The 23,102-nt window shown below is 56.4% G+C and overlaps 7 protein-coding genes across 7 annotated transcripts; 4 read left to right on the forward strand and 3 right to left on the reverse strand.

Annotated features, from left to right (window-relative positions):
- Positions 1-117: 117 nt before the first annotated feature.
- Positions 118-2,083, forward strand: MONBRDRAFT_29853 (uncharacterized protein; the record flags this gene model as incomplete). The annotated part of the gene is made up of 11 exons (XM_001750279.1): positions 118-149; positions 391-455; positions 536-585; positions 665-749; positions 852-970; positions 1,100-1,159; positions 1,242-1,311; positions 1,440-1,624; positions 1,712-1,792; positions 1,890-1,929; positions 2,013-2,083. The coding sequence occupies 11 exons, from the start codon at positions 118-120 to the stop codon at positions 2,081-2,083; spliced, it is 858 nt and encodes a 285-aa protein (XP_001750331.1).
- Positions 2,084-2,497: 414 nt separating this feature from the next.
- On the reverse strand, positions 2,498-3,515 carry MONBRDRAFT_12452 (uncharacterized protein; the record flags this gene model as incomplete). Its single annotated transcript, XM_001750319.1, has 2 exons — positions 2,498-3,239; positions 3,331-3,515. The coding sequence occupies 2 exons, from the start codon at positions 3,513-3,515 to the stop codon at positions 2,498-2,500; spliced, it is 927 nt and encodes a 308-aa protein (XP_001750371.1).
- Positions 3,516-3,697: 182 nt separating this feature from the next.
- Positions 3,698-5,746, forward strand: MONBRDRAFT_12453 (uncharacterized protein; the record flags this gene model as incomplete). The annotated part of the gene is made up of 7 exons (XM_001750280.1): positions 3,698-3,802; positions 3,973-4,056; positions 4,399-4,560; positions 4,758-4,849; positions 4,965-5,088; positions 5,190-5,310; positions 5,400-5,746. The coding sequence occupies 7 exons, from the start codon at positions 3,698-3,700 to the stop codon at positions 5,744-5,746; spliced, it is 1,035 nt and encodes a 344-aa protein (XP_001750332.1).
- An 849-nt stretch (positions 5,747-6,595) lies between these two features.
- On the forward strand, positions 6,596-7,839 carry MONBRDRAFT_12454 (uncharacterized protein; the record flags this gene model as incomplete). The annotated part of the gene is made up of 5 exons (XM_001750281.1): positions 6,596-6,673; positions 6,806-6,943; positions 7,111-7,270; positions 7,407-7,526; positions 7,652-7,839. 5 exons carry the CDS (start codon positions 6,596-6,598, stop codon positions 7,837-7,839), a joined length of 684 nt encoding a protein of 227 aa, XP_001750333.1.
- A 248-nt stretch (positions 7,840-8,087) lies between these two features.
- Positions 8,088-12,402, reverse strand: MONBRDRAFT_12455 (uncharacterized protein; the record flags this gene model as incomplete). The annotated part of the gene is made up of 6 exons (XM_001750320.1): positions 8,088-8,119; positions 8,260-11,368; positions 11,471-11,653; positions 11,740-11,865; positions 11,999-12,122; positions 12,275-12,402. The coding sequence occupies 6 exons, from the start codon at positions 12,400-12,402 to the stop codon at positions 8,088-8,090; spliced, it is 3,702 nt and encodes a 1,233-aa protein (XP_001750372.1).
- Positions 12,403-13,404: 1,002 nt separating this feature from the next.
- Positions 13,405-20,251, reverse strand: MONBRDRAFT_29857 (uncharacterized protein; the record flags this gene model as incomplete). Its single annotated transcript, XM_001750321.1, has 17 exons — positions 13,405-13,815; positions 13,918-14,086; positions 14,219-14,291; positions 14,436-14,661; positions 14,775-15,125; positions 15,239-15,739; positions 15,846-16,145; positions 16,245-16,321; positions 16,461-16,595; positions 17,159-17,549; positions 17,669-17,728; positions 17,906-17,959; positions 18,106-18,302; positions 18,417-18,689; positions 19,138-19,615; positions 19,742-19,913; positions 20,025-20,251. The coding sequence occupies 17 exons, from the start codon at positions 20,249-20,251 to the stop codon at positions 13,405-13,407; spliced, it is 4,095 nt and encodes a 1,364-aa protein (XP_001750373.1).
- Positions 20,252-21,954: 1,703 nt separating this feature from the next.
- MONBRDRAFT_12457 (uncharacterized protein) lies at positions 21,955-22,567 on the forward strand (the record flags this gene model as incomplete). Its single annotated transcript, XM_001750282.1, has 2 exons — positions 21,955-22,070; positions 22,372-22,567. The coding sequence occupies 2 exons, from the start codon at positions 21,955-21,957 to the stop codon at positions 22,565-22,567; spliced, it is 312 nt and encodes a 103-aa protein (XP_001750334.1).
- Between the last annotated feature and the right edge of the window lie 535 nt (positions 22,568-23,102).

The raw sequence follows: 23,102 nt of genomic DNA on the forward strand, positions 1-23,102 counted from the left end.
CTCACCTCGTTTTGTCGTGAATAAACTTAGAAGAGGTACATTCAAAATTGTGAATAATGTCAGCAAAAATGTTCATTTTGGAGCAGCAGGAGATCAAGAAGAAAAAACGAGATCATCATGGTGTCGCAGCATGAGATTGATGCCAACAGGTACGCCCCTCCCCCCTGCTCCTCTGCGTGTGTGTGTGCGCAAGGGGGGGGACTGGTCAGGGAAGAGGGGAGAGGGGGGGAGATGGGGGAGGGGTTTGAGGTGGTAGAGATTCTTGGCATTTGGGTTGTGAAAGCAGGGTGGATTTCGAGATGTCACTTCATGCCGAACAAACATCTGACGCCCGGAGATCTCGTACGCGACTCATGTGGTCCTTTGGTGTGATTGGCCATCATGGTCTAGCGTGGGCGTGGGCTTGTCGCTGACGGCCACCGTGGCTGTGATCGTGGCCGACGTCCTCTTGCTTGGTACGTTGCAGCAGGCATACCACCCCGGCGAACAACGCTCCTGTGTGTTCCTGACACATGAATGATGGCTGGGTATGCAGGCTTTGGCAAGGCACGACACGAATCCAATGGCTTTTTGATGCGAATTCTGGTACGATTCGACACTTTGACGGCCACGGCATGCTATCCACTTGACTTAACTCGCCCATCGCCTCTTTCCCCCCCTGCAGTACATCACCTACTTCATCCTGCTGGCTGCCATGTTGCGCTGGGATGGGGCCTTGAACCAGCTCTGCTACCCGAGCGGCGAATGTGGTGCGTATCCCGAAACACCACGTCTTCTGCATGTCGAATCGTCCACTCACAGTGTTCGCGTTTTTGTTTCTTTTCACAACACACACGAATCTGCACCGACAGTCTTGGCCTTTAACTATCACCCTCTTCTCTTGAGCGTGGCCTGGCTCTTTTGCATTGCCGAGAGCCTGAGTGCCTACAAGACCGCCCCTTTGGTTTTTGCACCCCGTGATCTCCGCAAGGTCTGATCTGGACAGTACGCCTTGTAGATTGTTCCTTGCATCCACTTGGCCCGAAGTGGCTTTCATTTCTCTTTCGATGCGCAACACAGCGACTCACAATCCTGCTGCTCAATTTGATTCTCTTGTCAGCGCTATCATGCCTTTATGAACCTGATTGCCTTGGCCCTGGGCTGGGTGGGCGCTGCAGTGGTAAGTGCTCCCAGTTCGCCTCCATGTGCGGTGTCGCGCTTGTGTAGCTGGGCCGCCTCACTGCCCTCTTGACCTTTCACAGGCCTTTAAGAATCATGCTGCGGGCAAGAAGCCGCACCTGGCTTCGATCCACTCCTGGCTGGGCCTTGCGAGTATGTGACCTGCCCCCGTGCACGACAGTGCAAAGATGAATATCGACCCTACCCACCCATTTGCCATGGCCTTGTTTGGTCTGCGGCTGCCTGACATGCGACCCCTGCTCTGGCCTGCAACCTCGTAGCTTTGATGCTGCTGACTTTCCAGTTTATCTATGGTGCCTTTGTGTACTTCATGTCGAGCAATGTCAATCTGAAGCGCAGCTTCCTCCTGACTCACAAGTACTTGGGCGCCGCCGCCTACGTTTCGGCATGCGGGGTCATCTCGCTGGGCATCTCCACCTACATTCTCAATCACAGCGTCTACGCGGTAAGTGCCTGCCTGTTTTGCTCGCCGAGTTGTGACTATTCATGTGTCTGCCTGTGAACTTCACACTTTTTGTGGGCGGTCTGGCAGGAAAATTACACGCATCGCCGTCGCACGGCATTGGCGGCCGTGGTGGTGGTTTGGGCACAGGCCTTCCATGTCATTGCTGGGGTTTGTTTTCCGCATGAACCACAATGTCTCAAGGCGCCCGCTCGTGCCTTGTTTGGCTCTGCTGACTTGACCCACTGGTGAATTCATCTCTATATAGCTCGTGTCCAGCACCATTGTTGTCGAGGTGCCGAAACTAGGTACGTCTGACCCGGCCATAAACGCCGTGCGGCAGATGCAATCCCGGCTCACTCGCTGTTTTGTGCCTCTTGACGATGAGTAGACACAAATGCCGAGGAAGAGGAGGCCCGCCTGATCAATGCAACCGAACACCCGGAAAGCCTGTCCGAGTAAAGGCCCGCTACCAGCATTGCGACTTATATACCATGTTCATCGTAGCTGCTACTTTTTGCATGTGTGTGTGTGTGTAACTCTTGATTTTTTTTCTTAATTTCTTTGAGGGGGCGAGTGTTGGAGTGTCGTCCGTTTTGGCCCAGAAAGCTTGGCATGGGGGCATATACATGGAGTTGTTGCTGCGTTTGTTGACCTCCAATTCAAGACTTTCCAGATGTGGCGCTTTCATAGACAAGAGTCGAGGGGGGAAATAAACAAGAGATTCTTGCGTATGTTTCATTTGACGCTGTGAAGGACATGGCATGAAAGCCCCCACACCCGGGTGGCGCAGCCACCATTTACAAGATTAGAAATATGCAAAAAAAAAAAAAAAAAACAGAAGGAGCTATGAGAGAATATACCAATGACGCGGGCTCAGAGTGTGATAGCAAAGTTGTTGCGGCCGCCGCCCTCGACGAGGACTGCCTTGGTTTGGAGTTCTCGAGCCACGGGTGTTTGCGGTTCGACGCGCTGGCACCAATAACAGGCCAGGCGTTTGGTATGCTTGCGTTGCCGGACGGCAAACCCGACGGCACCCAAGATCTGCAAAAGACGATCTTCGGTGGTGTACCGGCTGTTGTTGACGCAGGCCAGAGGCAGCATGAGGGCTAACCAACCATCGGGATGTAGCAACTCGTGGCACCGACGCAGCATGGCACCGCGCTGGGCGGGGGAAGGGACAAAGTTGATGACCAGGCACAAGGAAATGACATGGTAGCGCGGCTCATCCGGCACGGTGAAAAAATCGCACTTTTCCACAAACGGGTGCTGGGAGTTGAGGTCAATGGCTCGGGTGGCGATCCAAGCGCGCTCGCGTCGGTAATTGTCGTCCAGCGCGCCCACGTCAAGCAGAGCCAGCTGGGGGAGGGGTGCGCCAAATGCCTCTTGTCGGCCTGCTGGAGAATGTAATTGAGCCTCGCGCAGCATGCTGACGACCCAGCGCGAGCTATTGGTCACGCCACGCGACTCGCTCTTGAGGGAGAATTGCTGGTAGGCCTCGATCCCTCCCAACTCGGTCAGCTCCTGTTCGATGGCAGCAGCACGGTGCGTCTCTTGATTGGCCTGCGCGTGCGCCAAATCCTTGTTGAGCTGATGCATATAGGCAATGGCAGCCGCACTATTCACAGCAAAGCAGGTCAGCACAAGGGTTCAAGCGCAGATTGACCGAACAGCAAGGGCGCAGCCGAGGCCTGGTCATTGGCACCTACTGCTTTCGACCGGATCGCCGCCCAACGAGGCCCTTTTCAACCACGCGCTTGACCAGCGGAGCCGTTGCCACCTGTGTCACCGGTCGTCCCCCCGTCTTCTTCTTCCCCCTGCCCTTTTGCTGCCCCCGACCCCTCTTGGCCTTGTTGCCCATCTTGTCGCCCCCTGCCCCTGCGGCTGCCCCCATGACGGCTGCCTCGCGTGTGTGTGTGTGTGTGTGTGTGTGTGTGTGTGTGTGTGTGTGTGTGTGTGTGTGTGTGTGGTCTCTCTCTCTCTTACTCTTCTCTCTCTACTTTCTCTGACATTTTAGTATGACATTAGTGTCGCAATTGTCAGACGTCAGACAGATATCGCTCCTGCATCATCATCATGGCTGATGCGGGAGCGAGGACGGCGGGCAGCGCGGGGATGCGGTTGCCGGATCGGTTTGCGAGTTTGCCGGCGGCGCTGTCTGTGGTGGATCCGACTTGGGAGGTGGGTGGATGCATATCATTGAAGATGGTGTTTTATCGTGTGCCAAGGATTGTGCTGCTGCTTCAGTTGTGTTCTTCATTGAGCTTCGGTCTTGAACCCATGTCGCTGACGCTTCCATGCCCCTCGCTCTCTCTCTCTCTCTCTCCCTCTCTCACTCACCCTCTGTGCAGACGCTTGACCCAAACCCAGACATTTTCGAGCTGTTTCAGATCTTTAATCGACTCTTCTTCAATTCCAAGCTTGATGGCATCGAGGTGGGTCGAGGTCCAAGGCTGGACCCTCGTATGCTCTGCTCACGCACCTTGATTCACCTGGACTTGACAGGTCAAGTGGTCAGCGCGCATGACGTTGTGCGCTGGTGTCTGCAGCTTCGATGGCCAATTGTGCAGCGTGCGACTCTCTCAGGTCAGCTTGATGCCGGATGCTCCAACGCCTCGACCATTGGCCCCACATTGGTCCTGCTCGCGTGCAGACTTGCTCTGGTCCTCCCCAGTTCACTCTCTTTTATTTATTTAGCCTCTACTGCGGTATCGTCCGCGCGCCGACCTGGTCAACACCCTTTTGCATGAAATGATTCACGGTACGCTGCCAACCAGCTCAGCAACGTCCTGCACTCGGCCATGACACCTGCATTGCCCCAGCTACGAGCCTCTCTGCTCATACCACTGCAATTCGAGTCACATGCAGCCTACCTATTTCTCTCCAAGGGCGAGCGGGATCGAGATGCCCACGGCCCCAACTTTCACTACCACATGCAGGTATTTACCCGCTCTGCCCCACCTGGCACCCATTGCCCCCGCATGCTGGCACCGAGCCTGTGTTACTGGAAGGGGGCAAAAAGAGTAGCGTGCACCCTCCTCACCTTTGTGTGTGTGTGTGTGTGTGTGTGTGTGTGTGTGTGTGTGTGTGTGTGTGTGTGTGTGTGTGTGTGTTGTTGTTGTTGTTGTGTGTTTAGCGGATCAACGTGCTTTCCGGAAGCCAGGTCACGGTCTTTCACACCTTTCATGACGAAGTCGATTTGCATCGGGTTCACTGGTGGCAGTGCCAGTAAGACTTATACCACCTTCTTGCCACCTCTTCCTTGCAAGCATATTGTACTATGCCGCTCCGTGACACTTGAGGTGACCCTCACTTTGTTGTGTTGGACCAACTCGCCCATCAGGGGTCCTTGTCAGAAACGATCGCCTTACTTTGGGCTCGTCAAACGTGCCATGAACCGTGCGCCCTCGCCGCGAGACCCTTGGTGGGCTGATCATCAGCGTAATTGTGGAGGCAACTACGTCAAGGTCGGTGGGCCACAGCCCGGCACTTCTGCCGCTGTCGCTTATCCACTTTTGTACGAGCGTTGGCCGCTTGAACTCTTTTATTCAGCCATCCTGCCGTCTAGATTCGCGAGCCGGAGGACTATGGAAAGAAGAAAAAGAAGAAGAAATCTGGCAAGCAGCACGACGAAACATGCCCACCCGAGCAGACGGATGAACCCACGGCCAAGCGTTCTGCAGGCGCTAGTACGTCTGGCTGGTGACCCGACCTTCACCGAATATATGTTTGAAGGTGTTTGTCAAGCCCATGCGCCTCATTCCTTGTTTTTTTATAGGTGTGCCCCCGCGCCGTGCCAGCACCTCTGTGCTTGACCTGTTGCAACGAACTCCAGCCCAGCGAGCGCGCCGGGCAACCGCACCGGACAAGCTCAAAGAGGCAAGCCCCCTGCCAAAAACGATGGAGGATGATTATGACGCCCAGGCCGTTGCCAGCGAGGATGAGGTTGTGTGCATTGCCGAAGACACGATGGCGAAAGCGTTGCCTCAACAAGGATCGGCGGCCTCTGAACCCGAGGCTGACCTCGTGTGCCTCGGAGAAAGCTTTGCCTGCCCAATCTGCAGCGTGGCCGTCGCTACCCAGCTCGACATGAACCGCCACCTAGACACTGACCATGCCCTTTAGCGGTGCAGCTACCCTGTGTTTTATTTCCTGTAACTCGTTGCATGGGCGTTGTACTCCTGTGACGGAGGGGTTTCATCGCCACAGTTGAAATCTCGTGCCTGGTGCTGAGCACCGACCTCTGTTAACCGAAGGGGGCGTTCTATGGCCGTCCCCTCTCTTCTCCTTTCTTTTCTTTTTAGCCATCCGACCATCCTAATTGATCAATATAAATATAAGACCTCTCGAGCAGCAGGCATGCAATACACCGACTACACCGCTTCCTTACCTCCCGAGTATCCTAATTTAATCCATTGGCATATCTTCAGTCATACTCATACTCTTCAGTCATTTTTCATTAGCCGTTTCGCTCGCCCACAAATGCGTTGAAGGACGGATTTGACGCTCACACCCACACGCCACTTCTAAAGTCATATTCTTAGAATGATGGCACTCTTGTTGCTGCCTCTCATCCCATCTCACATGCCCTTTATACCGACCGCCGTCGTCTTATATGTATTCTCTCCTTTTCTTCTGAATTTTTCCATTTTTTTTGAGGCATATCTTCATCTCTCGCTCTCTCGCTCGCTCTTTCTGTCTCTGTCTCTCTTGTCTCTGTCTCTCAAACCAATTGTCTCTCTCTCTCTCTCTCAAACTTTCTCTCAAGCTCTCTCTCTCTCTCTCTAACTTTCTCTCAAACTCTCTCTCTCTCTCTCAAACTTTCTCTCAAACTCTCTCTCTCTCTCTCAAACTTTCTCTCAAACTCTCTCTCTCTCTCTGTGTCTCTGGCGCATTTTTTCTCGTTTTCTCGTTTTTTTAATTTTGAGAAGGATGATGGCACCGGACGAGGGAGAGGGGAGTGCGAGCAGCTCGATGGCGTCGGGGGATATTGGGTTTGCGTCGGTGGAGCATGATGTCAACTTTGATGATTTGGCTGGATCCATCGACCAGGTAGGTCTGCATTTGTCGTCGTGGACCGTGTGGACATGTCGCACGCAGCAAGGGGTGATTGCTGGCTGAGGCTGACAGGCTTTGGCTGCGCCTTTTTCGTCGGCGCGTCGTTGGGGACGGCGGCATATGCAGGAGGCGGTGGCTGATCAGCAGCTGGTTCAAATGACGCTCGATGAGCCCGTGTGGGATACGCTCAAACGCGACCTGGTCGCTATCGGTCGCAAGTTTTACTACGTCTTTGTCCCGCATCGCAGCAAAGCCCTTTTACACGTACGTTCCCCCCCTGCACCGCTGCACCGCTGCTCCGCACCGCAGCCGGTGCTATTCTCCTCGAGATATGTATGAGTCAGCGCCATTGAGCAACTTGATCGTGCATCTTGCCCGCCCCAGGCAGCCGTGTACCTCCTCATCTCCTCATGCTGGCCCCACGCTTGTAGGACTGGGACTTGTGGGGTCCCATGATCCTGACCATGACGCTGGCTTTGATGCTGCGGTCGTCGGCCGGTCCCGACTTCCAGTCTGAAGTCTTTGCCGGCGTTTTCTTCATCATTTGCGTTGGAGCTACCGTAATCACGGTCAACAATCAGCTTCTCGGCGGTACCCTGTACGCACCAAACATGCTGGCGCAAGCTCTTCCCCGTTATCCGAACACTTGCACCTCTCCTCTCATTCCTCTTGCTTCGTTGGGCTGGCCACATCTTCAGAACCTTTTTTCAAGGTCTCTGCGTTTTAGGATATTGCATCTTACCCCTGGTCACGGCATGCTTGCTCCTCAAGCTCATCTCCGCCATCAGCACCCATCTCGCCTTGCGCACGCTGGTCGTGGCCGTGGCCCTCGCGTGGTCCATCTACGGTACGCATCTTCTCGTCACCAATCGCGCCTGCCGCGCCCTCTTCTTGCCGCACCCTCTTCTTCCTACTATCACTTTCTGTCAGCTCACGGGGCATCCAAACTTGCTCCTCCGCTCTGTCACGTAGCTTCTTTTGGATTTGTGTCTGGGCAAAGCCCCGTCAAGCGCCGCGCGCTCGTGCTTTACCCCATTGTGCTTTACTACATTGTCATTGCATGGCTCGTGCTCAACGATGCCCCCGTCGCCTCTCACGCCGCTGGCTCTGCCGCAAAAACCACGCCCGCACCAACGACAGTCCCTACCCAAGGCTCATAACGCCACCGCCGAGAACATACGACCGTTGTTCGCTACAACAAATCTAACAGTGCTCACATTCTCCCGTCAGCTCACAACCTGGCCCAGTGGATTATCATGTCGATTATTAAGAAAGAAGGACGATGAGGGGCAAGGGAGACACAATGATCTTGCGTGTAACGACTCTCAAAAGAAGGGGCTAAGATGATGACCACAACGATCAGCAAACAATAATGACATCCAGACTGACTCGGCCGGCTCCTCGGATTCTAATCCTCCCAGTCAGAGTCCGATTGTTCATCTACGAGGCAAGGAAGAAAAAAAAGAGAAAGAAAGAAAAAAAAAAAGATGAGGTAACGTCTCATAGCAAAGGGTCAACGGATAGGCTCCTCAAGAGGGGGTTGAAACTTCGGTCACCTCACAAGCGCGCAAAGTACCTACCATCTTCACTATCCGACATGGCCCCTCGCCGTGCATCCATGGCATTGACCAGGGCAGTCGTGAGGGAGTTGCGTTGGCCTGGCGAACGTGCCGAGGTGGGTGTCGCCCGCACCCGGCGGAGCGACTTCTGGCCTTGGCCCGAACCAATAGAAGCCATCAACACTGCGTGTGGAGTGGCGGCTGCCGGTGAAGAAGGCTCGCTGCTGTCGTGCACACTGCGCAACCTGGATTTGTTACCGGGATCACGTAATGAAGCCAACAGCGATCCTCGTTCAGCCGATGGGGGTACACTCATCGGCCCAGTACCGGAGCGTGGCGGTGGTGTCGCAAAGGAAGACGGCGCTGAACTTGAGGTGGGTGACGCCAATAAAGTGGCACCAGACGGCGGTGGAGGGGGCGGAGGCGGTGGTGCTGGTGCACCATTGTTTGGTTTGGGCGTACTTGCCTCAGACGCCTGGGCCACCGAGGTTTCCGCCACCATGGAAAGATTCTCATCCAGCGGCGGGGGCGGCGGTACATCGAGCAGCTCACACGACGCTTGGCGGGATCCAAACAAGCGCGGGCGTAGCTCACGTGCATCAAGAGGTGGGGGTGGTGGCGGCACAAAGTCGAGATCATCGTCCGAATCGCTGTGGCTGTCGCGGGTTGCCTGGGTCATCAGGACAGGCGCAGGTGGCGGAGGCGGAGGAGGTGGCGCGAGCGCCAAATCACCACTGGAAGGTGGGGGCGGCGGTGGTGGCATGGGGGCTGCTGGCGCATTGACCGAAGCCACAATCTCGGGCGAGGCATCCATTACCAGGCTGGGCGGTGGTGGAGGCAGCGCACAGTCGGACTGCAGAGATGGCGGGCTGGGCACGCGATCGAGGAGAGAAGCTGCGCTGTTGGCCGTGGACAGTGTGACGGGTGGCTGCATGGCCAGCACGTCGGCGTCTGTGATGTCCCCCAAGCCAAGGTCCATTTCCAAGTCCAAAACAGCATCCATAGTGGAAGCAAACACACAAGGGTCCAGGACTTCCATCTCCATTGTGAAGGGGTCACTTGGTCCTGTGGTGCCACCTGCGGAGACGGGTGAAGGAACAGATGTGACACTCACGGCCGGCGGTGCTGCTGTTACGGCCACCACGCTGCCAGCGCGACTGGCCGGCTTTGGCGCCGGCGGCGGGGGCAATCGCTTAGCAGACGCATCTTCAGACATGGCAGTGGGCAAGGGGGCGGAATGCAGACTCGGCACCATCGCCACTGGACCCTCGGGCGTGTCCGCAGGTTGGACACTAGAGCTGGGCCGCGAGGTCATGGCTGATGGAGGCAGGGGCAGTGCCTCGATTTCCAGCGCATCCACATCCGTGTCCATGGGACCATCGCCGAGTTCGCGAAACACAAGCACACGAGGTGGCGGGGGCTTGGGGGCTGGCGGTGGAGGTGGAGTTCGGGCGCGGGTTTTCAGCGCCGATCGAGCAGCAGCAATACCTTCAAGCGAGGGCATGGGTAGGGGGGCACTGGGTGTCGGCGCCGGGGTTGCAGTAGCGGGCGCGTGGCTGCTAGGTCCAGGCTGTGGTGGTGCGAGGCTTGACACAGGGGACGCTGAAGAAACCGGGGGCTGACTGGGCGAGGTCCGTAGCGCTGGCGGTGGAGGCGTCCTGGCGGCCGGGAAAGCCCGGCGCACACCAGAGCCCTCGCTGATGAGGGCGGCGGCACTGGCTCCACGAATAATTTTGCTGCCATCAGAGTAGTTGAGGGCCGAACGGGACCCCACGGAGCACAAGCTGCTCTGGCGGCTCAGGCTATATTGGGGGGCTGGCGAATGGGGCGATGACCGCGGACCCGTCTCGTCCCAGATGGTTTCGTTGGAGCGACGAGGTGTCCGCACCGGCAAATCGTCTTCCTCCGAGTCACATTCGGTCACGGCCGTCAAGTCCGAGTTGTTGGCCAGTAGCGAGTCGCTCGAGCTTTGGCGGCCGGGTGGTCCCGGGGCGCGTCGGCGCGAGGCGTCCCCATGCCGCGAGGCCGCTGCCCTGGCCACCTCCAAGAGAAGAGGCGGGGCTGGGGCTCGTCCACGCGCCCCACCCAAAGGTGGCTGCGGGGCCGGCGCAGCTGAGCGCACGCTTCGCGTCCGCTTAAACTTGTCGGCAGCACCAAACAGGGACCGCAAGTCTGGGTTGCTGCGGCGCAGCAGGGATCGAATCCCGCCGTGCTGATCAATCTGATTGAGGACAAAGTTACGTACGCCGACATCGTTCTGCACGGCCTCGGTCAAGTTTGTGCGGAGGCACAAATCGCAAAAGCCGGTGGGCATGCGCGCATCACTCAGGGCGACGCCCTCGGCAAGCAGAGATGTGAGGCGCTGCACATCGCGGCGAGTGGCCTCGGGTTCGTCGTTGAGCGACGTTTGGGAGGGAGCGCGCTGCAGGGTGGGCTCGGAGATTTCCAGCTTGCGCCGCCGGCGCTGCTCCTCTTCCAGGTTTACGGGTGTTCGTCCCACCCCAGTGGAAGGGGTGGCACTTGAGTTGCGACGGTTTCCGCGCTTTACGCTGGAGAAGGCCCCAGAAAACATGCTGCCACGGCGAGCGCGGGTGATTTTTCCCTCGACGAGAAAGATTTTGCGCCGCTTGCAGTCGCGCACAACGCCTTCCACCGGCACTAGCTTGCGGCCGCTGGGATTCTCGGCCATGACCAGGTCGGTTGCACTGAGGGAGCGCTTCTCAGCAATGTAAAAGAGCAGTTCACCCATCGACATCATCTCTGGGACGGAGACAACCGTTTCGCCGCCATCGGGCAGGTGCACCTGGAAGAATACCATCTCTGTGGTACTGCTTCGACGGCGCGGCTTGCCGGCGTTGTTTTGTGTGAGCACGGCCAGGGCCGTGGATTTGTCGCGTTTGGTGTCCACCACGTCCAGGAGATGAACCAGATGGAGGGTCTTGTTGGTCACGTCAGCGACGGTCATGGTGGTGAGGTCGGTGGAGCTGAGAATGTTGCCCGCTTCGGTGAGCCGCACGCCAATGGTGTGGGCATCGAGCTTGCGCTTTCGCGCAATGTGCTCAATAACATCCGTCAGGCGTTGAGACGGATCGTGCAGAGTCATTGTTGAGCCGGCCTCGGGAAAGTGAATCTGCACACCACGCACCAAACAGCAACCCCGTTTATGGAGTACAGGCCAAGAGGAGCGAGGATGGGTGCATGGAGGAGCAAAAAAAGGGCGACGAAACTGTACCTTGAGCAGGACTTTGTTCTGCTTGTCCTCCTTTTTGGACATGTCAGTCAGAAATTGATAGGCCTCGGTGGTCTGACCGGTCCGGTTCAGGTGGGAGAGCCGGTGCTGGGCCTCGGCATTTCGTAGCTTGGCTTCGGCGGCCGTTTTGGCCAACTGAACGCCAGCTTGCAAGTGTTGCAGCAGCTACTCATGGCACGAGGGCTAGCGGTTAGTCAAATGCCTGGGCCAGCAGCACGGTGTTGGGTCCGAGCAGGAGGGCTTATGCTCACCTTGTCTGTGGCGGCACTGGCCACGAGCTGTACGCCGTAGGATAGGCAAGAGCCTTTGGCATGCCATTGGATAAAGGTATCTTTGGTGCGCTTGAGGCGGGTCTCCGCTGTGATCTTCAGGTTGAGCTGCACCACAACGTTTGGCCCATGAGTTGATACATCCCCAAGGAAAAGAGATAGCTTTTGGGTCATGGGGGGTCGGTGGTACACAAGAATGCCGTTCTCGACCGACTGTAATCCCACACCACGCTCGGCTTACCTCGCGTCCTTTGCCCGTGGAGACGATGCGGAAGGGATGCTCAATCGAGGCTCGATCGTGAACGACGCGCAGACCAATGTACCCATCCGTCAGTGTACGCCAGCCCTCGGGATCCCCTTGCATGCTAAAGGGTTTCAGGTCAGAAGTAAGGGGAGGGTTCAAAGGACTTTGTGAGCACGCAAGAGTGGGGACGTTCAGCGAGACCTAAACCACTCTTTGGCTTGGCATGCACCAGGGCCCCAGAAATGGCGAGAGGTATCAACTCATGACACGCACCAGCTGTAGAGAGCGCCATGGTAGGTATCGACGATGCTCTCAGACGTCGACAAATCAGTCTGCGATGAGCCGCGGTTGGCACGCTCCAGGGTGTGGGAGGTTTGCATGGCGTTGAGCGCCGTCGTCATTGAGACTGACGTTGCGGCGAGGAACCCCTCGCCTTAACCCAAACCTGCAGTCTTGATGCTGGTGCAACCGAGACCAAGGGCGAGCGTTCAAGGATCACTCAGCCCAAGCGCACGACAACACCTGCATGGGATGGGATGGAATGCAATGGTCGCCAACAGATGAGTTTTCATGTTGACCCATGGTTGATACTTTCCTTGAGCCGCGTACGGTTGTTTCACAAGCAGCAAATGTCGCCGAGTCGGGCAGAGCGATTCAAGATGCAGGCAGACGTACGCGAGGCTCGGGAAGTGTTCTAGCGTGCGGCGGTGACGCTGCCGACAAAATTCTGCTTGGGCTGCACGCTCTGCTTTGAAACACAATGCAACTTTGATCAAAGGTCGCCGCCTTGAGGGTTGGCGGACGAGCAGGCGATCGCTGCGCAGATAAGGCCGGGCCGAGCCGAGACGCTGAGCGCTGTGACGAATGACTTGTGCTCTATCTATGTTTTTTTGGTGCACGGAGGCGAGCGAACTGGCACACGAGCGGTGTCATCGGTCACGCAGCCTCTCTTTTCTTTTTCTTTTCTCCCCAACTCTGGCTGTGGTGGTGGATTGGTCTGACTGGATGTGGTCAGCAGCATTGCTCGAAGCAGCCAAGGCCGTGGCGGACACCCACTGCGACATTCCAACCGGGGCTCAAGCGTGTCCGCGACTATGCACCAACGACCATGAATCGTGCTTGCTTGCACGCATCCTCCCGTCAGTCAGGGTTGAAAGCCAGAAAATTGTCAGCACTTCTGCTTCCGTTCTTCGTGGTTGTCTGGCGACGCGGGACGCATGTCACATGTGAATAGCGATACCCTCGACTGGCTGGCCTACGGTGGTCCTCGGAGTGTTTCTCAGCTGGCGGGCAGCAGGGGTGAGGAGATGACGCGTCTTGCTCCGATAGGAGAGAGCGACTGTGAATGTAAGATTGAGAGAAAAAGGGAAAAAGGGGGGAATAAAATTATTTGAAACACAATCCTAAACCTCTGAAACCGAAATGTTGATCCGGCTGTCTGAAGAGTTTGAGTCAGTGACGCGGGTGCCTGTGCGGGGGCCCAAGACGAGGCCACCTTCGTCATCAACATTGTCGGTCTCGCTGTCTTCCGTATCGGCCTCGACGTGGCTCGTCTGGGCCGCGCTCACGGGTGAAGTGTCCTCAGCAATCAGCTCGAGGTGCGAGCCATGAGATCGAGGCCCGGTCAGGTCCACAAAGGAAGGGTTGCGGCGTGGACCAAAGCTGCCACCCAGTCGAATCTGGCTCGCTGTTCGGCTTAGCGACGGTGGCGTGGCAGAGACGGCACCAAAGTCGTCAATTAAGGGGGCTGGCAAGTCAACCTCGTCCAAGTCATTCTCGGCCCCGCGGGTAATCCAGTCTGACTCGTCCCGCTTCTAAAGAAAGGATAAAAAGCAAAAAAGACCAATGAGGATTCAAGCCGCGATCCACACAACCGCCAGGAACATCTCACTGCATTGTTCCAGTCTCGCACTCACCTTGACGGCCACAGGACCCAGCACAAATATGAGGGCCGCGGGTGGGGCGTCGGTGGGCAGTACGCGGTAAATGCCCGCTGGCACCACCTCGTGAGGACCAATCAACAGCGACGCCGACATGGTCTGCAACGAGCCAACCCGGTCCATTTGCACGGGGGCGGACGTGTTCCTGTGAATTCCATGTCATACGCACAAAGCCGACGCCATGAGACCGGGCCGGGGCCTGCAATACGCTGCAAAGGCTTCGTGGACATGCCAAACAGGAGGTGCGAAGTACCATGCCCGAGTAGTAGCGCCATACCTTTGCAAGGCTCGCCCCTGCATCTCTTGGCTGTAATCTTCATGAAGCTGTGGACCTGTGCTGAAGACTTGCTCTGTAAAACAAATCGGCACAGACCAGTCACCACAACATCAGGAGTCCAAGCTGCAGCTGGCGGCGCTAATGTCGTGCAAGAAAGAAAAAGACAAAACAAAAAAAAAAAACGCAAGACATTTCAGTAGACATGGCATGCACGTACCAAGCTGCTCGGCCAAACGATGCTGGCCTTCATCCAGGGCAGACAGTGAAATTTCCGCTGGGGTGAAGCGTGTGTGATCCGCGCTAAGGCTCGAAGCCAGTGATGGGCTGCCGCTGATGGAGCCTGGCGTAGAAACGTAGCGCTGACGTCGCTCCTTGTTTTCCTTCCGGTGAAACGGCCGCAACAGAACCAGTCTCCCTCGCAACATCAAGCCAGCCGTCTCCAACTATAATACAGGCCACCGCCAGACACCATGTGAGCACACAGCTGATTCTTGCCCCAAAGACTAGACTTCTATAAATAGCATGGCAAGCGGGGAGGATGTGGCAGGCCACGTACCCGTAGTTCATCCCCGGCTTCAAAGTAGGCGGGTTGTCCGGCCTTGATAAAGGGCCAAATGTTTTCTTGCACAGCCATGGGCGCCTTGGCAATGTTTTCCGCTGCCGGGACCACGTAGGCCAGCTCTTGAAAAAGCTCCTGACGATTCTTGTACGCCAGATGGAAAGCCGCAATCTCAAAAAGATTCTCCTTGATCTTGGTCCATTTGTTGATCAAATCAATAAAGACAGTCATGCGCAGGCTCAAAACATGCAGGTCACTCTTGCCCATGGCCTGCACCATGACGCAGCCGTCGGCACCAGATATCGCCTCGATGGCCCCCACAACACGGCCCGGGCCCAAGTGATCGACCTGCACAGGCAGACCAAGTGCGGTGAATCACGGCGGCGCAGCACTCGAAGCAACATAGACACCCACGTCAACAGACAGGATCAAAGACCAACTACTCGGCTGCGTCGGCATACCTGTTCAGAGCTGATGACCATGCGGGCATAGCCGCGCACAATGACATAGATGCACTCCACGGGTTTGCCGTGCTGAATGAGCGTCTGGCCATCTTTGAGCTCGATGGACTCACACACCTCTAAGAATTCGCGCATGCATTCCGGGGAAGCGCCTTGAAAAAGGCGAGACCAGCGCAGGATACCCTCGGGCGATGGATAGGGAAAGCAGACAGAGTGCTGCAAAAGCTTTGAGCGCTTCTTGCGAATGGCTTTGAGCAGGTGCTTGCGCTCTCGCGAGGTGAGCACGCCCCGTTTGAACTTCTCCTGAATCCAATGCTCCTGGTGCGTCACCAGGAGGGACGCTGCGGTCCGGGAACGAGCTGATGAAATGGCGTTTTGATTGAGCATGCGCAAATGGCTTCGGGCTTTGGTCGTGTTGGTTGCAGACTCGGCTGCCAGCATGTCCCGTTGCGCCGCCGTGTCCAGCACGTCGTTCAAAATGCCATGCAAATCTCCATTTGCCTACCGGTCGGACATGCTGTCAGTCAAAGCAAAGACATCATGTTGCCAACGGGCAAATTGCGTGACGCGCATGCTCAGCGGGCGCCATTCAAGCAGCAGTGCCTACTTTGCGGTGAGCGGCAAGGTAGACATCAATGACGTTGGCCGTTTGGCTTGCATGCTGTGAAACCAGCCAGTGCGAGAAGCGACGACACCAATGGCCGGCTCGCCCTGGCAAGCTGAGGTTGTCGATCCAGCAAATGTAGGCAGGAACGGCGACAAAGCTCTGCAGCTCGTCTGACCAGTCACACAAGACTTGGCGTGGATTGCTCTTGATTCGCTCCTCGGCAGCTTCAGTGGCTTGCATCAGCAGTGCCACGTTGTTTCGGTCCAAAAAGCCAGCCTCGAAAAACTCCCAGTATATAGACTAAGCGCACCACCGACACATTGAGCAGGCGGCAAGCAGGATCCCAAGTTGCAACGGCCAGTGCCTAGCTCGCCCTCAGCTGGCTGAGCCGTGACTGACCTTGCATGATTCCAAAAAGAGGAGGCGGGCCGTCTGCAGATGCTCCGTTTCAAAGCTGACCTGCAAGTGCTCACGGCCTGAAAAAATAATCATAAGAAAAAACAAAGATGAAAAAAAAAAAAAAAAGGGGTTTTTTTTTAACAGCAGAAAAACCTCATATGAGCAAAGCCAGCGCGCTTGCTAAAGTGGTCCAATGTCGGGCCAAACCTCACGTACCAAAGAAGTTGCGTAGCTGATGGTGTTCATGGTGGTGGTGATGGCCCTTTTTCCCGTGCTGGTGATTGTGATGTCGATGGCGCAGGCGCGCGTTCTTGCCTGAACGGTTGGGTGTGTGGCCGTTGCCAATCACCCCTGCACCTTGGGCGGAAGGCATTGTCGGAGAATGTGCGCTATCGACACTACTGTCCGACTCGGGAATATTGGTGAGTGCCTCGTTGACCTCAAACCTGGCCGATGCGCTTCCGCGACGAGGCCGAATGGGCTTCATTCCCGCTTGCATGCTACCGTGGTCGCTGCCCTGCGATTTGATCGAGGTCATGCTTGCCACACGGTGGACGGCAAGCTCAAGACCAAGATCGCTGCTTGAAGCGGCCTCGCTCTGCGAGCGGCGCACAGCCAAGCCGCGATGCGTGTTCGATGCGCTTGCGGCGCTTGGGGTCGATGCCTCTGCTACCACTGATGGCTTGTCTGACTGTACTGGCGCTTGCTCGGGATTGGTATTCGTCGTGGCGTTGGGTGCGAGCGATGGTGAAGATGTGACTTCAACAGCCGTGTCAGATTGACTAGCATTCCTCAACGTGGGAGCCCCACTGGTGCTGGCTTCGCTGGCATCCTCGATAGTAGGCATTCGCTCAAGGTGAGCGTGATGACGGGACATGTTGGGTAAACTGTGGGTCGATGTGTTCCCAGCTAACCGGGTACAGGGGCAAACATGCAGTGATCAACGTGAAACGAGGGACTTGGCAACCAAGCAAACAAAGCGTAGACCTCAGTCAAACCCGGGCCCGGACCCAACCACTCTTGCGGCTTACCGTTGGTGCCTTGAGATGGAGTTGCTTGGCTGGGGACATGGGTGTGGTCGGCGTCTGTGTCCTCCAGCGTCAGCTCAAGTTCACGGGTTAAGCGGTGACGCTGGGCCGCTGTGGAAGCGGGTCGTGGCGGTGTGTCTGCGTCCTGCTCTTGGCCAGCAGAGGACATGGATGCAGACATTTGCGACCCGTTTGCGTCCAGACGCGGTGCTTCTTTGGGCAGCTCCTCTTCCGGGTCATCCAATTCGTGAATGGCAGCCGACGTTGGCGTTTCATTCTGCGCAGCGAGGCTGTGAGTCCATTTTTTGGGGATGCTCGCCCGGAACAGGCCGCAAACTGATACTGAAAAGGCAATGCTCCGAGCGGGGTTCAGAGCAGGGGAAAGCGGTGACTCACATAGTCGGCCCGACGGAGGGACATGACTTTATCCGGGTCCATTTCTTCAAAGGCTGCATCCTATCAGAGGTCAATAGCAAATTGCAAATGAGAAATGAGAAATCTGTTCGGCCACCGCGAAGACAAGTACAAACAAAGGCACTCGAGGTGGGAGAAGGCTGCACGTGGCAAGCAACGTGGGGGCCAGGGGGGCAGAGCAAGATGACATCTGTTTTAAACCCAGAACAAGAGACGAACAGGATCAAAGAATTTGCGTGAAGACTTGACATCAGGCATGACAAACTTCAGCACCTGCACACACGGGCGGGAGGGGCACAAAAGTCGTCGCCTTGTGAGCCTAGGAAATGAGAACGGTTCTGACTCTTTGGTCTCTGTCGCTTTAGACCCATGCCATGAACGAGAGATGGGAAGGAAGGAGAGCAACCGATGAATCGAACCTCATCCCAATTGCACATCGAAAAGAGCTTATCGCGGCTGAGCAGATCGGCAGAGCTGGCGGTGTAGTTTGCCAGTGTTTCCGTGGCCTTGTCAAAGACGTGCCGCTGGCCCGCCGGCTCCTCGGTCAGCTTGAGCCAATTGATAAGAACGGGTGTTGTTGTCGCGTTGATGAGCAGGGTGAGAACGGCAATACCACCTGCACCCAATGAACGCGACACAGTGAGCTCAAGCGTTGAGAAGATTCCATGCAACAGAGCGTTGGAACGAGCTTGGAAACCCATCTCGCGTTTCCAACCCTGGCTAGACGCACCGGCGTAAAACAAGGTTTTCTCCCGAACCGTGTCGCTCAAGCCAAGCTCTCCCTCGGCTTCATCCAGGGAGACGGCAAGGCCCAGCGCAAGGGAGACGGCACCACGCAAGCCACCATGTGAGGTGATGAGCACTTCGCGCCAGGAGATGCTCTTGTAGCCCGTCATGATGAGGAATGGCGTGCACATGAGCAACATGGCCAGTCGAATGATGTAGAGGAAGATCCAGAGGACAAAGAGGTAGCCGTAGTCACGGCCTTCGATATTTTCAAAGTCTACATTCAAAACCAAGACCACGCCCTGACGACAAGCCCTTGATGAGAACGAGGGACGATCTTGTCTGCATGCGCTGGAAGCGAAGCGGGTGCTCTTCTTCGGGGAGAATGACACAGCTGACACACCACGAGGAGAAAAATGATTGTATTGCCGTGGTAGGTAAGCAGGCTCCACCAAGCATGTGTGGCCGATTCTGAGTTGGGGCTAATGCTAGCTCGACCAAAGGAAGCAAAGCAGACACCTAGGACCACGAGAGCCAGCACGCCTGCATTGCCAAGTCGTCGTGGTCGCAGTTTGTGGTTTGTGGTGACAAGCGTGTCCGTGCCGTGAGTCAGGAGAGGTGATGACAAAGAGCGAGCAGGCTGCAATTGACAAGGTTGTCCAGAGTCTTGGCCGGCATTCCAAGGGCTGGAAAGCCAAAACAGATAGGAACAGATAGGAACAGACCTGAGACTTGAACAACGTCTTCGGCAATGTAGAAGAGAAGGTATGCAGAGGCAAATGTCAGAGTGACCTCGATCAGCTCGTCGTCAAGGACGTGCCGCATCCACGAGACGGTAACAAAGCCCCACAAAAGACCGAGCGCCGGTCCACCAAGAGAGAGCTGGGCGCCTTGGGCCACAATGTCGCCCGCCGAGAGATGTTCACCTCGGGCCAGCTGCAGGAAGACCTTGTAAGCGACGATGGCCGTGCCATCATTCAGCAGAGACTCTGACTCGATGAGGGTGGCGAGTTGGATCGGGCCACCCAGTTCGCGCAGCAGCGCGACCACGGCGACGGGATCTGTCGCGCTGAGCAAGGTGGCGAGGAGAAACGCCTCCTCCCACGAAAAGGACGGCAGGACAATGGCGTGAATGACGACAGCCGTCAACGCAATGCAAATGAGCAGGCCAGGTACTGCAAGGACCAGGGCTGGCCAGATGACCTGTACTCATTTGTACGTGGGATTTTGACACGGTCAAGTGGTGAGAGGCTTGGACATGAGAAGAGGGCGGAGCGGTCTGGGGACGAAGAATCTGGGTACGGTCGGATGAGCCGGGTCCTCACTGACTTGCTTAAAAGTGAACCATTCAAGGTTGAAAGCCGATTCAAAGATGAGCATGGGCAGGAAGATGATGAGCAAAAGCTCGGGCTCAATGGCCGAGACAAGGTTTGAGGCATCCTCGAGTTTGCCCAAGCCCAAGGTGTCAAGAGCTGCAAAGGCCATGCCCACCAGGAGCAAGCTGGCATAGCATAGCAGAGCCGTTGGGTTGGGGACGAGGCGTGAGCGGGCGCGAGACCTTGCAGGGATAGATGTGCCAACGAGGCCAGCGCAGGCTGGACGCAGGGCGTACATGACAGTGTAGGGCAAGGGGAGGTACGGCTGACAGGCGCGAGCCAGAATACCCAGGATGAGGCCGAAAAAGACAAAGAGGATGACGTCTTGACCGGCGGGTCCTTCGGAAGGAAAGGCATCGCTGAGTTGCTCGGTCGAGTCTTGGGCCAAGGTTGTAGGTAGGAGTGCCAGCCCCAGCCCCAGCCCCAGCAGCAGTGTCAAAAGTGAGCGCGGCATGGATGGCATGGCGTTCTGCGCCGCTGCCAGCGAGCCCTGGACCGGGCGCATGATGGTGGATTTAACCCCCAGCCAAGGTCTACCGGGCAAGGTGAGCACAGAGGGAAGAGCAAGGATGAGGAGAGTCTTGCGCCCCTCTCTGCACGCCTTGTGTTCTGACTAAGTCGCATCTGCCGCTCTCGCTTGTTTTGAGCCATGTGGGAGGGTCAAGTGCAATTGGCGCAGAGTTGGATACCTGGAGATGAGCGCGGCAACTGCGATCCCACTCCCAAAAGAAGAGAAAAAATGGCGGTGTGGCGCTGCGATGGTCGTTGTGGTGCCTCTGGCTGTCGGCCGGAGGGAAGGATGGGGGTTGGAACAAGCAGGCAGAGGCACAATGGGACATTAGTGATGAAAGCTGGCACCGCGTGCCACAGTGCCAGACAAGGCCAGTGGACTGAGGTCAGGTGGAAGCGAGGTGGAAGCGAGGGGGGATGCGAGCGTGGGAAAAGGGGACACTCGTGGCATGGACGTGCCAAGCCTTGACGTCTCAGCCCTCCACCAGCGTAGGGGGCACCGTCACGGCAAGAGCGACGCCTTGGCGGGTCTCACCTTGCCGATGTATCCCCCAAGGCGACGCAGGAGAAGGAGGAAGGAGGAGGAGGAGGAGGCACCGAGTCACGCTTCAAACCTCGGATCACGAGGCAAGGGGGGGGAGCGTTCTTGGACAACAGCTCCTGCGAGCACTGGAGCTCTTGTAGCTTCTCAAGCCAGTGACCGCCCTGAACACCACCGATAGCTGCACAGGACGTATAATATGTAGCAGATGCAGCAGACACCCCGCCCTCCCTACCCAGCTCTACCACTGGCACACCCACAGGTACAGCCACAGAGAGACAGAGAGACAGAGAGCCACAGAGCCAGAGAGAGGTGCACGAGAGAGAGAGAGAGAGAGAGAGCGAGAGACAGAGAGACAGAGAGAGAGAGAGAGTGTGTGTGTGTGTGTGTGCGTGTGTGTGTGTCGAGATGATGATGACAATTCGCGTGTGTGTGTGCGTGAGAGAGAGAGAGAGAGAGTGTGTGTGTGTGTGTGCATGTGTGATATTTTGTTTGTTGATTCAGCTTTTTCGTCATCAGCGATAGGAAGCACACAGCGGTAAGAGGATAAGAGGGCAAGGGTGTGTGTGCTCTTCGCTTCTCTTCACGAGGCATGATCACCAGAAGACTCGCATCTTGACCATCTTTGACTTTTGTTTTTGACCCTCCTCTCCCTTTCTCCCCCTCCCGCTTCCTCACGCGGTGGTGTCTCTTGCAGCAACCAAAGGCGTTTTGCATCGAGCGCACCCTATCCACACAAAACGCCAATCGCGGCCTTGCAATCCCGACGACCTGTCTTCTGATCTCTCGCTTTCTCACGCTCTCTCCCTAGTACTGCGGACAAGACAAAGGAAAAAGTCGCAAACATGTGCTCAAAGTAAAATACTTACAGGTTTCTTGAAATGTCTCATTGCGCTCGTCGGATGTGTGCATGCATGCGAATCACACACACACACACACACACACACACACACACACACACACACACACACTGAGCGCGGTGGGGCAGAGAGCGACTTATTGCTGACACGGTGCGCGGTGGCCGTCAGGTGCAGTGCCACCGAAAGACGCAACTTTGCGCTGGTCGTTCAAATCACCAAGGCTCTGAAAGATACCGACCGTGCTGGCTTGCCAAGATGGCGGGCTTGTTCGTCTTGTCAAAGCGCAATGGCTCAAACGTTGGCTTTGATGCTGATCTGCCCAATTTGGGCCGCGAGCACTGGCCAAGCCGTGCCCCGACAATGCTCTATCTGTGTGTGGCTATGCCATATGCCATACGGTGCCTCTCATTGCGCTTGCCTTGAGGGCTTGACCTGCTGGTTTTGACGCGACCTGCGAGGATTGCTTTTGCCTCGCCCCTGGTCAAAGTCTGGCCCAGGCGCGGGAAAAGCCTGCCTGACATTGTCGTAAGTTGTGCCTACAGGCGTTATATTTTATGGTACCGCAACCTGAGCCAAGGCACCTTCGTATCCCGACCGCGGCCTTTGGGACCAATGCTATGCCCGCTTTGGATGTGAACAATGATGGCGATTTGGATTTCTTGGGGCGGCCAGCACCGATGGCGACCAGCTCTCCTGGTACCGCAACCTGTGTACTGGCACCTTTACCAAAGTTGTGATTGACGCAGCTGCCGATGGCGTGCAAGCTGTCATGGCCGCGGACCTGGACGACGATGGTGTCCTAGAGCTCGTCGCCGCGTTGCGCGAGGGACAACAGCTCCTCTATGACAACGTGGAGCGATGGGCCTGATGCAATGGTATCTGAATGGCAGTGGTAGAATAAGATAGCGTGAATGGGCGATCGCTTCGGCATGCGATTCTTGTTCGATCCTGTATGAATGCGTGTCTGGACTGGGTTTACGTCTTGGCATGCTCCCCATATCAAGCATATCAAACAGATTCATATGCCCCACGCCCCCCGTTCATGTGATTATGCATCTGGGCTAAGGGGTTTGGTTAATTTGGACCAGTTTTGTGTGCACGCGTGTGCTTGCTTTTTATCAGCCCGCATCTATCGGCTGCCAGCTTCACCTTGCTCCCCACTTGCAATGATCATGATCATCGTTGGTCACGGAGCGCATTAGTTTGCCCTTTTGACATACGCATGTACAGTAATGTAATTGATGTGGTCTGCTCGAGCGACGATGGCACGTGTCGGAGCTGGATGAGCTTGGTCACGTGCAAGGAAACAATGCGCTCAAGAAAAACCGTTTCGAGCCGTTCGGCAGCGCACGCCAAAAACCGGGCCAAAATGTGTATTTTTAGATGATGAAGCTTTTCAGACT

This window comes from Monosiga brevicollis, genomic scaffold (assembly GCF_000002865.3).
Source record: "Monosiga brevicollis MX1 MONBRscaffold_39 genomic scaffold, whole genome shotgun sequence".
Lineage (NCBI taxonomy): Eukaryota > Choanoflagellata > Craspedida > Salpingoecidae > Monosiga > Monosiga brevicollis.